The sequence below is a fragment of the Spermophilus citellus genome, assembly GCF_964194105.1.
Source record: "Spermophilus citellus genome assembly, chromosome: 5".
Taxonomy (NCBI): domain Eukaryota; kingdom Metazoa; phylum Chordata; class Mammalia; order Rodentia; family Sciuridae; genus Spermophilus; species Spermophilus citellus.
In genome coordinates, this window is record NC_138186.1 from 40,282,345 (window position 1) to 40,299,174 (window position 16,830).

Genomic DNA, 16,830 nt, shown 5'->3' on the forward strand with positions numbered 1-16,830 from the left:
TTCTATTGGAAATTAAAGGCCACACTTGCTACACCATTGCAAAGAACTTGGCTGGACTACGTCCATACCACAGGGATTTATGAAAGGTTTAAAAGTGATGAACTGGGATAGCTAGTGAAGAAAATATATAAACAACATTATAAAATCCAGTCAAGGTTTTTCTTGATAACTGTATACAACAGGATTCAGCAGCAATGGTATGACCTGAAGGCAGACTCAGGCACATAATTAAATGGAAAGGAAAACCAGAACCTAAGAAAAATTCAAAATCTGACCATGGAAAGAAAGAAGAAAAAGCATGCAACCCAACAGCCACTTTCTTAAAAAATTAGCATGGATAAAAGAGAGCCAAGCACTAAAATCTCCAGGAGAAGGGGTAAAGGCCTACCAGGCATCTCCCATCACAGGCCATCACAAACAGAGGCCTAGAAGGGCAGAACTGTTTCAAGGAGCAAAGGTGGTGTGCTCTTCATGGGCTCACTACCTAGAGCCAGCTTGGGATTTGGCTCCCTGCTCTCTGGTGAAGCACACCACAGCCACTCCAGCCATGGTTCAGGCAGGCTTACCACGACAATGATGAGGACATAGCCACTTCCACTGAGAGTTGAAAGGAAAATCTAGGAGGCCAGACAGAGGCCTGACACATGGGCAGAAATGCACATAGCCCCCTGGGACACTGCCTAATGAAGCTGTGGGAACAGAACCCTCAAGACCCCAGAACTGTAGCCTGAGAGAACTGCAATCATGAGGTTCCAAACCAAAGGAGCTAAAGTGTGGGATAAGCCCAACAAAGCCATGGAGGTGGGGCTTCTTGAGGCCTTGTGAGGCCCAGCCCTAGTCCCACTGTGTGCAAGATGCCAGAAATGTCACTTTAAGAGTGAATGTCTATCTTCCTGGGTTTTGAACTCACTTTGGGTTAGTTACTCCTTATACTTGCCTATTCTTCCCTTTTGGAATGGAATGTTTACCCTGTGCCCACTACTAAATATTGGAAGTAAATAACTTGTTTTGATTTTATAAGCTCATAGTTGGAAGAAGTTAGCCATAGTATCAAACGAGACCCTAGACTTTGAAGTTTTGAATTAATTCTAGAAGGAGTTAAAGACTTTGGACTGTTTAGATGGAATCATTGTATTTTGTATGTGAGAAGGAGACTAGGGGAACAGGGGTGAAATACTATGGCTTGAATATGGTTTGCCACCACCCAAACTCCAAAGAACAATTCATTTAAGATATGAATTCTCATGCGAGGTAGTAAGAGAGTGATTATGGTGTATAGAGGTGGGACTTTGGTAGGTCCTTAGGATTAGAAAAGGTCATTATGGTAGAGCCCCATGATTTAATACTGTTGGTATTATATGAAGAAAGAGAACATAAAACACACATACACACACACAAACACACACACACACACACACACACACACACACAGAGGTCTTTCTATAAGATTCTCTGCACAAACTTGGGGCACTGACAGAAAAATCCATCACCAGACACAGTGCCTCAAACTTGGACCAGAACTATCAGCCAAAATAAACCTTTTTTTAATAACTTACTCAGTCTATGGTATTGTGTTATTACCAACAGAAGACAAATGAATATAATGAGTAGAAGCTAAGAGTGGAAGGAAGCAAGAGGGTATGCTTGAGGGAGTACAGCACAGCCACTGTGGCTACCAAACAGACAATGAGAGTACTGTGGTGCAATATGAGGCTGGAGAGGTACCTCAAAACCAGATATACTGAGGAGGAATGGGAATAAAGTATAAAGATAGAGCCCTTGTTTAGTGTACAAGGCCTTGGATTTGATCCTCAGTACTACAAAAAAATTTAAATAAAAGCCATTGAGATTTGTAAGACATGATAAATATTGTGCATTTTTCATAAAAGCAATGGTTCCGTGGTTGCCTACCTAAATAAAATAACATAGTTCTATTTTCTTTTCTGAAAAGATGATTCTGTCTGCATTGTGAACAACACATTAGATGGTGCAAGAATGGGCATGGTACACCAGATGGAAGGCTGGTGATATTCTAGTCAATCAACCAAAGCATGAACCAGAATAGTTACCATTTATTGAGCTGCAACTATGTGCCAAACACTGAGCTAAATACTGAGATGCAGCTTTTGCTTTCGAAGAAATCATGGTCAAAAACAGAATCACAAGGGGCTGTGGTTGTGGCTCAGAGGTAGAGCACTTGCCTAGCATGCGTGAGGCACTGGGTTCAATCCTCAGCACCACATAAAAATAAAATAAAGGTATTGTGTCCACTTACAACTAAAAAATAAATATTAAAAAAAACAGAATCACAAACAAGTGGTAATAATATCACATAATACAAAGTTTAATCCACACAGAACTTGCATACTTATAGAATGCTAGGGAAACTCTGTTCCCCTCAATCCATTGTCTTTGTGCCTCCTCAGTTGGCTGTCCTTTCTAAATTCCAACTCTTGTCCCTCCCATTGATATTTTAGTTTTCAAGCCTCAGTTGGTGTAAGAGAGACACGTTGACAGAAGACAGAATCCAGGTTACTGCACATTTATGTCTGCAAGGAGTGGATCCTCTTCACACCAAATCCTTCTTGAAGCACAATAAGGACCAGAATGAACTGCAGCCAGACTCCTGACTTTGTCCTCTCAGGGATGTCCAGTGATCCAGAAAACCAGCAGTTCCTCTTTTGTCTCTTTATGGCTCTCTATTTTTTGGGCCTCTTTGGGAACTCACTCCTTCTGCTAGCCATTGGCACTGACATTCACCTCCACACTCCCATGTACTTCTTCCTCAGCCAGCTCTCTCTGGTGGATCTCTGCTTCACCACTACCACAGCCCCTAAAATGCTAGAGGATTTGTGGACCCACAATGGATCCATCTCTTTCTCTGGGTGTCTGACCCAATTATACTTCTTTGCTGTTTTTGCTGACATGGACAACCTACTCTTAGCAATCATGGCCATTGACCGCTATGCTGCTGTTTGCTATCCACTGCATTACCCACTTGTAATGAGACCTTGCAGATATGGGGTGCTTGCAGGTATATCATGGGGAGTAGCCCACTTGGTCTCTTTAGTCCATATCTTGTTGCTATCCCAGCTATCTTTCCATGTTAATCAAGAGATTCCTCACTTTTTTTTATTTCGGCCCTCTCTTATGGCTTTCTTGCTCCGATGCCCAACTCAATGAGGACCTGACAATGGCTCTGTCTGGGGTTTTGGGAATCAGTGCTCTCTTCTGTGTTATAAGTTCCTATGCCCGTATTTTCCATGCTGTGGCCAGAGTTCCATCAGCACAGGGGAAAAGGAAAGCTCTGGCTACATGCAGCTCCCACTTCTCCATGGTCATCCTCTTCTACAGCACAGTATTTGCCACCTACCTGAAGCCCCCATCAACTTCTCACTTCTCTGGGGAGCTGGTTGCTGCTGTCATGTATACCCTGGTAACTCCCACTCTAAACCCTTTCATTTATAGTCTGAGGAATAAGGATGTAAAGAGTTCATTGAAAAGGATCCTGGGCATGGAGAGTTCTCAGGATTATGGATCATCCCAATAACCATGTACTTTTAGAAAAGTTACTCCCTATTTCACTACCACAGTAACAAAGAGAGTTGGTCAAAATCATGGCTGTGCTAGAGCATTATATGATCCACTGAAAAGAATACTGGATTGAATTGGCTGTTTGTTAAATAGCTTTTGATTATACATTCACATCACTGCAACATTTGATAACCATGAGCATTTCTCTCTGGGGTTTAATACTGAAGTTCCTCCCCATCACCTTGCTATAGTCAAAGTCATCTTTGCTGTCATCAAAAAAGATAATTGATGTCATCAGTACCATCATCAATAATAAGAGAAAGGAAACTGGGCCAATGCAGTTTTCCCCCTTTAGTCCTCTCTTTTCAGAATGTTTTATATATCCATGTGTTTGTGCAATGTTTGAGACTTTCTGATTAGTTTCTGATTCTATGGCTGAGAATTGGAAGACAGCTAAAAGCAGGAGGACTTATTTGAAAACACTTCTTTTTTGTGATAGAATAAATGAATATTTCTTACATATGTTTGTGTTTATTAAGTTTTAAGTGAAAACAATAAAATAGTTCATTGCTCTATGATGAACTGATCTTTCAAATACAGACTGACAACGGGTGATGTGGGTGATATATTTGCATTATAAAAACAGTACACATTATTTTTTTAGTCATTATGATGTTTTTGGCCTGTGTTCCTTTATACACCATATACATTATATCAAAAAAAGACTACATGTTTTGTTAATTTGTATCATCCACTGAATTTCATATTATTGTACATTATGAATTATATGATCAGTTGAAACACATAATGATTAATTCTATGTTGGTGAATAAATTGATACAAGGGTAGATATAACTTTGCCTTAGAAGAATATTTCTGAAGTTCTCAGACTGCATTCTCTTTTCCACATTCACATCTTAATCTAGGTCATCTAGAAGTTAATACTTTCTTTTCAATTCTAATCTAATGACTTGCCAGAGCAGGTGTTCAAAAATTATTTTCAAGCAAATAATGATTGAATGGATAATCCAAGCTGATATATCCTCTGGCTAATTTTAAGAAATTATTTAAAGATCAATGGAGAAATTTGAATATGTCTTGTGTATTAGATGATATTAAGGAATTATTGATAATTTTTTAAGTATTCTAATGGCCTGGTGGGCATGGTTTTTTAATGTCTGTATCAGGAAAGGAATAAATACATGTGGAATATATATGTGCACAACATATTTACCCAGCATCTGAAATTTGTTTCTTTCCTTCCCATTGATAAGACAGAATGCATTACTTTACATCTACTTTTATTTGTGTGGTACTATTTTCTAGCAAAACAAACAAGCAAAAAGGAGCTGTAGAGAATTCAAACAAAATTGGCCAAAAGTTTATGTTGAAGCCAGATGGGAAATTGGGACTCATTGTGCCATTCTCTCTATTTTTGTATACATTTTAAATCTTCTACAATAAAAAATTTAAAAATGAATAAGTAAAATGAATTCATCTTCAAATATTTTTGAATATACATATCCTTAACCTAGCAATTTATGTCCAAAAAATTTATTATAGAAAAACCTGAATGTTCACGATGTACACGTAATAAAAGAACTAATTACAACTAAAACATTCCTACCAGTAGAAGATTATTTAAGCAAATCATGGTTAGCCATACTACGAAGCCCAAAAGAATAAAGAAGTAGATATTTTTTAATATAGGAAGTTGTTCATGATATAGTGCTCAATGGAAAACCAGATTTCAAGCTCTCTGATACATATATAAGTAGAAAGAAATTTTGAAATATCATCTAGCAATAATATAGTTAATATTTCTAAATTTGTTTTGATATTACTGTTTTGCTTCTCTATTTTCATTTTCTTATTATTATTTTACCTATATATATTTATGGGGTACAACGTGATAATTCAATTCATATATTCATATTCAATACATATATAGCATATACTATGGGTAATGATCAAATCAGGGTAATATTTATGGCATATTTAAATAAGTTTTTAAACGAACATTTGAAAACTACTGCTCTGCATCTTCTTTTTTGGTGTATTTTGGTTTAACTACAGGAGAGCCAAAGGGGAAGGTTGGAATAGAACAGTTATTCCTTTCCAGCCAATTCTGGAGACTTCTCGGTGGAGGCGTCCAAAGTCCAAAGTAAAATCTTCACTACCCTCTTTCTTCAACCAACTGTTTCCATTTTTTTAATTTGAAGACGCCTTCCTAGTGCCTGATGAACCTCCTTGTTCCTGAGGGTGTAGACGACAGGATTGAAGATGGGAGTGACCACAGTATAGAGCAAGGCAAAGACCTTGGAGAGGAGCTGGGAGTGGACAGCTGAGGGCGCGATATACAAGACCATGAGAGTTCCATAGAAGGTGGACACTACAGCAAGGTGGGAGGAGCATGTGGAAAAAGCCTTTCTCCTGCTGGCCCCAGCAGGAACTCTCAGCACACTCACCATGATGCGAGCATAGGATGTCAGAATCAGTCCAAATGGAACAGTGAGGAAGACTATAGAGAGAACAAAGGTTGTCACCTGGGCTACTCTGGGATCTGAGCAAGCCAGGACCACCAAAGTCATGAAGTAACAGTAAATGTGATCTATGCGGTTGAAGCCACAGAACCTCAGCTGGGCCATCAGGACCACAACCAATCCATCTACCATGAAGCCAGACAGCCAGGCTGTGACCACCAGCCCCATGCACCATCTAGGCCCCATCAAGAGCGGATAGCGGAGTGGGTAGCAGATTGCCAAGAAGCGATCATACGCCATAACAGCCTGTAGGAAGCATTCTGCTGTGGCTAGAGAACCAAAGATGAAGAACTGGATCAAGCAACCAGTCACAGAGATGGCTGCCTCCTGCAGGAAGCCCTCCAGCATTTTTGGCACCACTGTGGATGTATAGAGGATCTCCAGGAAGGACAGATTAGCCAGAAAGAAGTACATGGGCGTGTGCAGCCTCTGGGAGCTAATCACTACCACAATGATCAGCATATTCCCTATGACAATGAAGGTGTAGACAACAGTGAACACAATAAAGAAAAGGAAATGCAGCTCCGGGATGCTGTAGAAGCCAAGGAGGACAAATTCAGCAATAGTTTGGTTTTCTAAGGAGGCAATTTCCATGTGGATCATCCAGGTTTCTATTTGGCAGTAATTGGAGAAATTTTAGTGCATCTCTATTTCTTCTATAGCAAACGTAAGATTCATAGGACTAAAACAAAAAGGATGAAAATGAGTCTTCAAATGAGAATTACTTTTAAAAAGTCTTTGTCTATCCCCTCCTCAGTTCTTACTCATTCTCCAGCTCTCTTTCTTCTCTGCCTTCCTTAATTGTGCATGTTCAAGGTTCAAGAGAATTTAACACAATTTTAGTCTTTCAAAACCCTTTGACCTACTAATTCCACCTGCTACTATACAGTAAATTCTAGCAGCCAAATCTGTATAATCAATCATGGTTTCCTTCATCTGCACCAATGTAATTTCCTCCAAATGTCTGGTAGACATATTCCCAAACAACAGATCCTTTTATCCTCCAAAGCTACAGCCAGCTGGGTGGCTTTAAAGTTCTATGTGAATCCCCTGGTCACTCTCTCAGAGTCATCTTTATTTCAACACCCCTTTTCCTTCTCCATCTCTAATCAATGAAATTTAATCAACTATTCACTGGGAAATTTATATATATTTTTCCCTTTCTTCCTACTCTTACGTGAGGCTGATGATCTACTGTGTAGTCGTCTAGTCTCTGTTTATGACTGTCTCTTACCAAAATAACTTTCTTGAAATACTAGCTTCATTCTTTCAATACTGTGCAAGAGTTAATAGTTAAAATGTGATAAATGATTATGAGAGGGAAGTATGGGTGCAGAGAGAAAACAAACCCCGACAAAGGCTGTGGAGCAAAGGGTATAGGAACTAAGGTCAGGGAAGGCTTCCTGAAGAATGCAACTTATAGGCTGTTTTGAAGGCCAAATAAAAGAGGACAAGGCAAAAGGTAGGGAACTGGGCAAGGTACCTCTAGCAGGAGAGCATATATGAAAGTCAGGAGGCATAATTGAGCATGGCATTTTTTTAAGATATTAAAAATGAATCCGTGTGCCATTAGGGTGGATTTTTGGATACTATCCAAGATGATGTGTGCTTTTTACTAATCATAATGAGAATATGTTGTATAATTCAGAGCAGAGGAGACTAATAAAGGAAAAAATAGAGCTAATCATATATGCTCACATATATAAAATTTAAGTGTTAATTTCTATGTTATGAGATTCATAAACATATTATATTTATCATCACATAAAATGTAAGTTCTTTAATGCAAACAGCATAGAATGGCAATTACCTAAGAGGTGGGAAAATGAATGACTCAGGGCCAAAGGCATTGGGAGACTTCTCACTGCATGTTATTTTAAGGCCAATTCTGCCTTTGGCAAAGAATCCCATTTTCCACTCCCCTGCTCACTGTTAAATCCTCAAAGACCAGCTTAAGTTTCATCTCCCCAAGAAGCCTCCTTCACTAAAGGAGCCCTTTATTTCTTGAGTGATCAAGCACTAAGTATGTGGTCTGTAGAAGATAGTACACTAGTTTCCAAGGATACCAGATCAAATAAATTGAGTCCATGACCTTAAGAAGTTTATAATCTTATGTAACATCATCAGATAATGGCAATACACTGAAAGAAAGTTAGAGACTTCAACCTGAAAAACATCTTCCTGGAAGAAGTGAGGCTAGACTAACTCCCCATTACTCTGGAAAATGGAAATAATGGAGATGAGAGCATTCCAGATAAAAAGAAAATCATGAGTAGACACTGAGGCCAAAAACAGCAGAAAGTGAAGAGGAAAAGAGGTGTGTGGGGGGGGTAAGTATCCAGTGTTAATTAAACTCGTCTCTGAGGGAGCATTAGGATGCAGGTGAATAATGAGAGAGGAGGGCCAGCATCAGCAGCTGTATCCTAGAGGCAACAAGGTACAGCTGAAGGCTTTTAAACAGTAGAGTGGAATGGCTCAGCCTATATTTAGATCAGAGGCTAAATCCCCAGTAGCAATAAGGAAAGAAAGGATGTCCCCACCCAACTGATAACTGGTGTGCAAATGCATGCTGCCTTGAATTCTTCATTCATTATTTTATTGTATGCACGTTTTCTTTCCCAAAAGATGACAAATTTATTTAGGATAGTAGCTAGAATTTTGTATCCACTACACTATGCAACAAGTAGAAAGTTCTTTACTTCATAGACCATAAAATCCACAGATTCCATTACCATTCTCCAACTCCTACCTCTAGAAGCTATTCCCTTACCCTCTGTTCCCTTCTGTGTTACCTTGTGATATGAATTTAGCACTCCTTCTGGGACTTCCTTTGACTCCTAGATTATTTTATCTGGTCCACATAAAATCTGCCATTTGGATTATTTAAGCATTATCCTTCACAGAAGAGAAGTGAGTATACAAATCAGGCTAGAACACTTTCAGCAATAAAAAGCTCACCACCACCACTCCCCCAGTGTCATCATGGATCACACTGACTCTTGGCAATTTGTTTCTAAAGTGAGCCAGGTTTTGCTTTCCTAGAGTTTCCTTTCATTTATGCTCTATTCATAAAGAAAAATTACTTTTTTGTGACAGCCCTTTAATTCCATGAAATTTATAAGAGGTGGGATAGAAGAAAGGGTAGTTAGGACAAATTAAAATTTCACAATTATTTTTTGTAAAGCTGACCTGTGCCTATTCCAATCTACTTGATGACTTTGCTCAAAAGAAACCTTTATCATCACTCTCATTCCAATCATTCTAGACAGTCTATTTCAAGAAATGCAGAATTAGGACAATAGCAAGTCAGGAAATAAAAAGAAGATATTTCATTAACTTCTAAATGCAAAAGTAAAGAGAGTAGGAAATTGAAGTCATCTATCCAGGGTGACAATCCATAGGGCACCACAAAGACTAGAGTCTTGAATATATCACCCTTCAACCAATATAGAAAGAGAAAAATTTGCAATATCTCCAGGCACCACTTACCTTCATAAGCCACTGAACAAGGCTAAACACTAATGATTGCTGTTAAAAAAAAAACAGCTTAGAGGAATAAAAGTAAAGAAAAAACTTGAAATATAAATTTTATAGACAGTATGTTACTCATGGCTGTGATCAAAATACCTGAAAAACAACATAGAGGGTGAAAAGTTTATTTTGGGCTCATGATTGCAGAACAATGATCAGCTAGTTCCATTGTTCTGGGCAGAACACCATGGCAAAAGGGTGTAGCAGAGGAAAGTTTCCAAGCTGAAGGAAACCAGGTGGAGGGGTTGGGGGCAGTGAGCTCCCGAGTGTGCGAGCGCATAGAGATGCCGGGGACAAAATTAAAACCACAGAAGCATGCCCCAATGACCTTATTTCTCTAACCACACTCCACTTGCCTACAGTTACCACTTAGTAAAGTAGTCTTTACAAATGGATTAATCCACTGAATTAGGTGATAAGCTTCATAATCTAATAATTTCACCTCTGAACATTCCTACATTCCACACGTAAGCTTTCAGAGGACACCTCAAATCCAAACTATTATAGACAACTTAGGGTATGAAGAAATTTTTCAAATAAGGCCACGGTAGCATAACCCACATGCACAAGAGCTAGTCACTCTCAAACAAACAAATAACAAAAAAAAAAAAAAAAAACCTTATACTTTCTATCTCCAAATTGGACTCCTAATTGAAAGGTGTGTGTGTGTGTGTGTGTGTGTGTGTGTGTGTGTGTGTGTGTTCATAGTCTGTGAACAATGTATATGGATATGTGGCTGTATTCATCTGTATTCATCTCCATAGCAATATTGTTCTTTAAAGTGTATAAAAGTTTCTCCATATGTATATTATTCTCGTATAAGAAACAAGCATCATCCTGAATTTTTAGAACACCATATTTCCAGCCCTATTGTTCAAAGTGTTGGGAGAGGAAAGGAGGACAAAGTAGAAGGTAGTGAGATGTGAGGACTATAAAGAAATGGGAAACACATAGCAACAGCATGGTGGATGAAAGGCCCTTCTTCCTTAAAAACAGAATGTGATCAAGCAATAGCAGAAGCTGCAGAGTTGTGAAATGCCAAGTAATGTAGCTGAACTTGAAAAATCCAAAACATGCAGGAAAAGTTTGAAATCAAGATGAATTTTAATTGGAGAAATGGTGGCACACACCTGTAATCCCAGCAACTTGAGATGCTGAGGCAGGAGGATCACAAATTTGAAGCCAGCCTCAGTGATTTAGCAAGGCCCTAAGCAATTTAGCAAGATCCTGTCTCAAAATAAAAAGGGGTGGGGATGTGATTTGGGTTACCCCCAGTAACCCCCCCCCACACACACACACACACAAAACGAATTTCATCACAATAACTGGTAAGGAAATGATAGTGAAAAAATATCTGTATATTCCAATTGTAAACAAGCCTAGATAAAATCCACAGCCGTCATCCAACCCAGATTTCAAGAGTCTTCAGATAAAACTATCACTATTTCTGGAAGAGCAATTTAAATAATATTCCAGGAAAACACCTTTGAAAAAATAAATACCAAACTATACATTTGAATTTATCTTCAGGAAATTAAAAACAAAACATCCTCATGTATCTTTTCAATGTCTGTTGAACATGTTTTATAAACAGAAACAATAAATAAACTTTAATTTAGTTTGTTTTTTTTAATCTTTTGATTCTTTAGTTCTCTTTGGCAATTACTACATAATATAGCAAAAATACATGTTAATGGCTTTAAAAGAAAACTTTATCATTTTAAGCATAACCCATTTTTTTTTTTCCATACTATGGAGAAGGACAAATTTCTACCACGGAAAAAAAAAAAAATTGATGTGAGAGGGCCCTGCCTCTTTCTACACCACAGCACACCAACTGGGGGTTGGAGAACATGCATGGCTATAATTTCCCTCTCCAGGAGAAAAAAGGGGAAGGGAGTAAGCTAGTACAGCCAGAAGGATTACACATCAGATACTTTTGAGCTCCAATGAAGGAAATACCAACATTAGGATTCTGAAGAAAGACTGTGGGATTTCATAAAATGCTTCTTTAAATAGAGATATTTGGACTCTAAATTAATTGAAATTTGTTATTAATTAGAAGAGAAATGGCTATAAAGACCAACCATTTAACTTTTTTAAAGGATCTATGTATTCAAAAATAGGATGCTCACCTGAAATAGCAGCCCTGCTCTCTAAAGACAAGACTGTGCAGAGGAGATGACCTGCTAAGATTGGCTGAAACTTCAGAATGCTGGAGTTACTTTCAGCTCCCTCCCTTTTTGAGTTCAAACTGAAATAATTCAGGATAAATATTACCCTTGTGACCCTCCACCCCTGAGCCATTCTCTTCTCCAGCCTCCATCCCCTTTTCTAGCTCCCAAACTACTTTGTCCTTTGGAAGCCCTTGCTTTTATCGCCAGGGAGGGCTGGCAATTGCTGAGAAGGGAGAGGCCCCTGAGAACCAATTACGGCTTTACTAGACAGTAGCCTTAAATAAAGATGTAACAGCCCCTAAGGTTCTTGTTTTGTTTGGGAGAGGTTCCTAAACTGTTGACTTGACCAAAAATGGAGCAGAAACTGAAAGAGCGATGTGGCAATCTCCCTTTCCATCCCCTTGGGGACATATGCTGTCAACTTCTCCAGGCATCTTATCCCCTGATTCCCAAACTCTTCCCCATCCCTCGCCTCTGAATATCTCTAATTTCCCTGCAGCATCCCTAAATCCTCACCACCAGTAGCAGTCCTCCCAGAGGCCTGATTTCTTTTATTTATTTATTTATTTATTTATTTATTTATTTATTTATTTATTTATTTTATTTTTATTGTTGGTCGTTCAAAACATTACATAGTTCTTGATATATCATATTTCACACTTTGAGTCAAGTGGGTTATGAACTCCCATTTTTGCCCTGTATACAGATTGCAGAATCACATCAGTTACACTTCCATTGATTTACATATTGCCATACAACTGTCTGTTGTATTCTGCTGCCTTTCCTATCCTCTACTATCCCCCCTCCCGTCCCCTCCCCTCCCCTCTTCTCACTCTACCCCCTCGACTGTAATTCATTTCTCCCCCTTGTATTATTTTTCCCTTACCCCTCATTCCTCTTGTATGTAATTATGTATAACACTGAGGGTCTCCTTCCATTTCCATGCAATTTCACTTCTCTCTCCCTTTCCCTCCCACCTCTCATCCCTGTTTAATGTTAATCTTCTCATGCTCTTCGTCCCTACTCTGTTCTTAGCTACTCTCCTTATATCAAAGAAGACATTTGGCATTTGTTTTTTAGGGATTGGCTAGCTTCACTTAGCATAATCTGCTCTAATGCCATCCATTTCCCTCCAAATTCTATGATTTTGTCATTTTTTAATGCAGAGTAATACTCCATTGTGTATAAATGCCACATTTTTTTATCCATTCATCTATTGAAGGGCATCTAGGTTGGTTCCACAGTCTTGCTATTGTGAATCGTGCTGCTATGAACATTGATGTAGCAGTGTCCCTGTAGCATGCTCTTTTTAGGTCTTTAGGGAATAGACCGAGAAGGGGAATAGCTGGGTCAAATGGTGGTTCCATTCCCAGCTTTCCAAGAAATCTCCATACTGCTTTCCAAATTGGCTGCACCAATTTGCACTCCCACCAACAATGAACAAGTGTACCCTTTTCCCCACATCCTCGCCAGCACTTGTTGTTGTTTGACTTCATAATGGCTGCCATTCTTACTGGAGTGAGATGGTAGCTTAGGGTGGTTTTGATTTGCATTTCCCTTACTGCTAGAGATGGTGAGCATTTTTTCATGTACTTGTTGATTGATTATATGTCCTCCTCTGAAAAGTGTCTGTTCAGGTCCTTGGCCCATTTGTTGATTGGGTTATTTGTTATCTTATTGTCTAATTTTTTGAGTTCTTTGTATACTCTGGCTATTAGGGCTCTATCTGAAGTGTGAGGAGTAAAGATTTGTTCCCAGGATGTAGGCTCCCTATTTACCTCTCTTATTGTTTCTTTTGCTGAAAAAAAAAACTTTTTAGTTTGAGTAAGTCCCATTTGTTGATTCTAGTTATTAACTCTTGTGCTATGGGTGTCCTATTGAGGAATTTGGGGCCCGACCCCACAGTATGTAGATAGTAGCCAACTTTTTCTTCTATCAAATGCCGTGTCTCTGATTTGATATCAACCTCCTTGATCCATTTTGAGTTAACTTTTGTGCATGGTGAGAGAAAGGGATTCAGTTTCATTTTGTTGCATATGGATTTCCAGTTTCCCCAGCACCATTTGTTGAAGATGCTATCCTTCCTCCATTGCATGCTTTTAGCCCCTTTATCAAATATAAGAAAGTTGTAGTTTTGTGGATTGGTTTCTGTGTCCTCTATTCTGTACCATTGGTCCACCCGCCTGTTTTGGAACCAGTACCATGCTGTTTTTGATACTATTGCTCTGTAGTATAGTTTGAAGTCTGGTATCACTATACCGCCTGATTCACACTTCTTGCTTAGCATTGTTTTTGCTATTCTGGGTCTTTTATTTTTCCACATGAATTTCATGATTGCTTTCTCTATTTCTACAAGAAATGCCATTGGGATTTTGATTGGCATTGCATTAAACCTATAGAGAACTTTTGGTAATATCGCCATTTTGATGATGTTAGTTCTGCCTATCCATGAACAGGGTATATTTTTCCATCTTCTAAGATCTTCTTCTATTTCTCTCTTTAGGGATCTGTAGTTTTCATTGTATAAGTCTTTCACCTCTTTTGTTAGGTTGATTCCCAAGTATTTTTTTTTTTTGAGGATATTGTGAATGGAGTGGTTGTCCTCATTTGCATTTCAGAGGATTTGTCGCTGATATACAGGAATGCCTTTGATTTATGCGTGTTGATTTTATATCCTGCCTCTTTGCTGAATTCATTTATTAGCTCTAATAGTTTCTTTGTAGACCCTTTTGGGTCTTCTAGGTATAGAATCATGTCATCTGCAAATAGTGATAATCTAAGTTCTTCTTTTCCTATTTTTATGCCTTTAATTTCTTTCGTCTGTCTAATTGCTCTGGCCAGTGTTTCGAGAACTATGTTGAACAGAAGTGGTGAGAGAGGGCATCCCTGTCTTGTTCCAGATTTTAGAGGGAATGCCTTCAATTTTTCTCCATTCAGAATGATGCTAGCCTGAGGCTTAGCATAGATTGCTTTTACAATGTTGAGATATGTTCCTGTTATCCCTAGTTTTTCTAGAGTTTTGAACATAAAGGGATGCTGTACTTTGTCAAATGCTTTTTCCTCATCTATTGAGATGATCATATGGTTCTTATTTTTAAGTCTATTGATGTGGTGAATAACATTTATTGATTTCCGTATATTGAACCAGCCTTGCATCCCAGGGATGAATCCTACTTGATCATGGTGCACAATTTTTTTGATATGTTTTTGAATCCGATTCGCCAGAATTTTATTGAGGATTTTTGCATCTAGGTTCATTAGAGATATTTGTCTGTAGTGTTCTTTCTTTGAAGTGTCTTTGTCTGGTTTAGGAATCAGAGTGATGTTGGCCTTGTAGAATGAATTTTTAAGTTCTCCCTCTTTTTCTATTTCCTGAAATAGCTTGAAAAAATTGGTATTAGTTCCTCTTTAAAGGTTTTGTAAAACTCTGCTGTATACCCATCCGGTCCTGGGCTTTTCTTAGTTGGTAGTCTTTTGATGGTTTCTTCTATTTCCTCAATTGATATTGGTCTGTTTAGTTTGTCTATATCCTCCTGACTAATCTGGGCAGATCATATGACTTAAGAAATTTATCGATGCAGAGGCCTGCTTTCAACTCTCATTCCAGCCCAGGCCCTCTCAGCACCTCAGGCTACTATTTCAATAGATGTCACCTTTGGTCGGGGTGTTCTATACAGATCATCAAAACCCCACCAATGCCCATTTTAAGGAGAAGGAAGCGGCCTGATATCCAGTTAAATAGTTATGTGATGTTTTAATATCCTCCAAGCTCTCATGTTTGTCTGACAGCTCATCTTTCCCTGCTCCCTCTTTGAACCTTCCACAGAAGTCAGCTAATCTTTTCACTCGCATCGGCAGGAGTGTTTCCCAGGCATTTCTGGGTTACTTATAAAACCCAGACTCTTACTCAGACCTGCTTTTGTTGGCCACCAAACCAAAAGTGAAAATTTACTTGAAACTCCTAAGTCTACTCTCTGTGGCTCACAGTAAATGCCTCCTCTTAACCTTTGGTTCATTAAATTGTAATATGATAAATGGAAACATGAAATCCATGTGTCCTGAAAACGAAACTTGTAGATAAGAAATGGATTTCTTTTTGTCATACTGAGTTACTGTAATTTAATTGACAAATAAAAATGTATACATGTATGGTGTAAAGCATGATTTTTTGATATAGGTACTTAATGTGAAATAGCTAAATCAAGCTAACTAATATATACATTAATTCACATACTTATCATTTTTGAGGACACTTAAAATCTCTTTTAGCAATTTTCAAATATATAACACATTGCTATTAATTATAGATGCTCTATTGGGCATTAGATTTTTTTCATTTATGCACTCTAACTAAAACTTTATACTCTCTTACAGTATCTCCAACTTGTTCCCTTTACTGTTCATAGCCCCTGATAACCATTATTCTGCTCTCAGCTTCTATGAGTTTAAACCTTTTTGTTTCCACACATAAGTGAGATCATGTGGTGTTTGTCTTTCTGTGCCTGTCTTATTTCAATGGACATGATTTCCTCCAGATTCATCCATGTTGCCACAATTGACAAGATCTTCTTCAAGGCTATGTAGTTTTTCACTGTGTATGTATACCACATTTTCTTTGTTCATTCATCCTTCATGGGCACTTAATTGATCTCATATCTTTGCTATTATGAATAGTGCTGCAATGATAATGGGCATTCAGATATCTGTTCAAGATATTGAATTCATTTTCTTTGAATACACACACAGACAAGGGATTTCAGAATCATATGATAGTTCTATTTTTTTTTCAGGGATCATTATGCTGTTTTCCATAATGACTGTACTAATTTACATTCATACCAACAGTATACAAGAGTTTTCTTTTCTCCACATCCCCACCAGCACTTGTTATCTTTCCTCTTTTTGATAATAGCCATTCTAGCAAGTATGAGGTGATATCTCATTGTGGCTTCAATTTGCATTTCTCTGATGATTAATGGTGTTGATCATTTTTTCATATATCTGATGGCCATTTCTATGTTTTATTTTAAGAAATGCCTATTCAG

General features: G+C 38.2%; 1 protein-coding gene and 1 pseudogene across 2 annotated transcripts; one reads left to right on the forward strand and one right to left on the reverse strand.

Moving 5' to 3' along the window:
* Positions 1-2,607: 2,607 nt before the first annotated feature.
* LOC308649334 (olfactory receptor 1M1-like) lies at positions 2,608-3,550 on the forward strand (annotated as a pseudogene). The gene has a single exon. The product of its transcript is annotated as an olfactory receptor 1M1-like (transcript).
* Positions 3,551-5,723: 2,173 nt separating this feature from the next.
* Positions 5,724-6,680, reverse strand: LOC308649335 (olfactory receptor 11A1-like; the record flags this gene model as incomplete). The annotated part of the gene is made up of 1 exon (XM_081294947.1): positions 5,724-6,680. One exon carries the CDS (start codon positions 6,678-6,680, stop codon positions 5,724-5,726), a length of 957 nt encoding a protein of 318 aa, XP_081151073.1.
* Between the last annotated feature and the right edge of the window lie 10,150 nt (positions 6,681-16,830).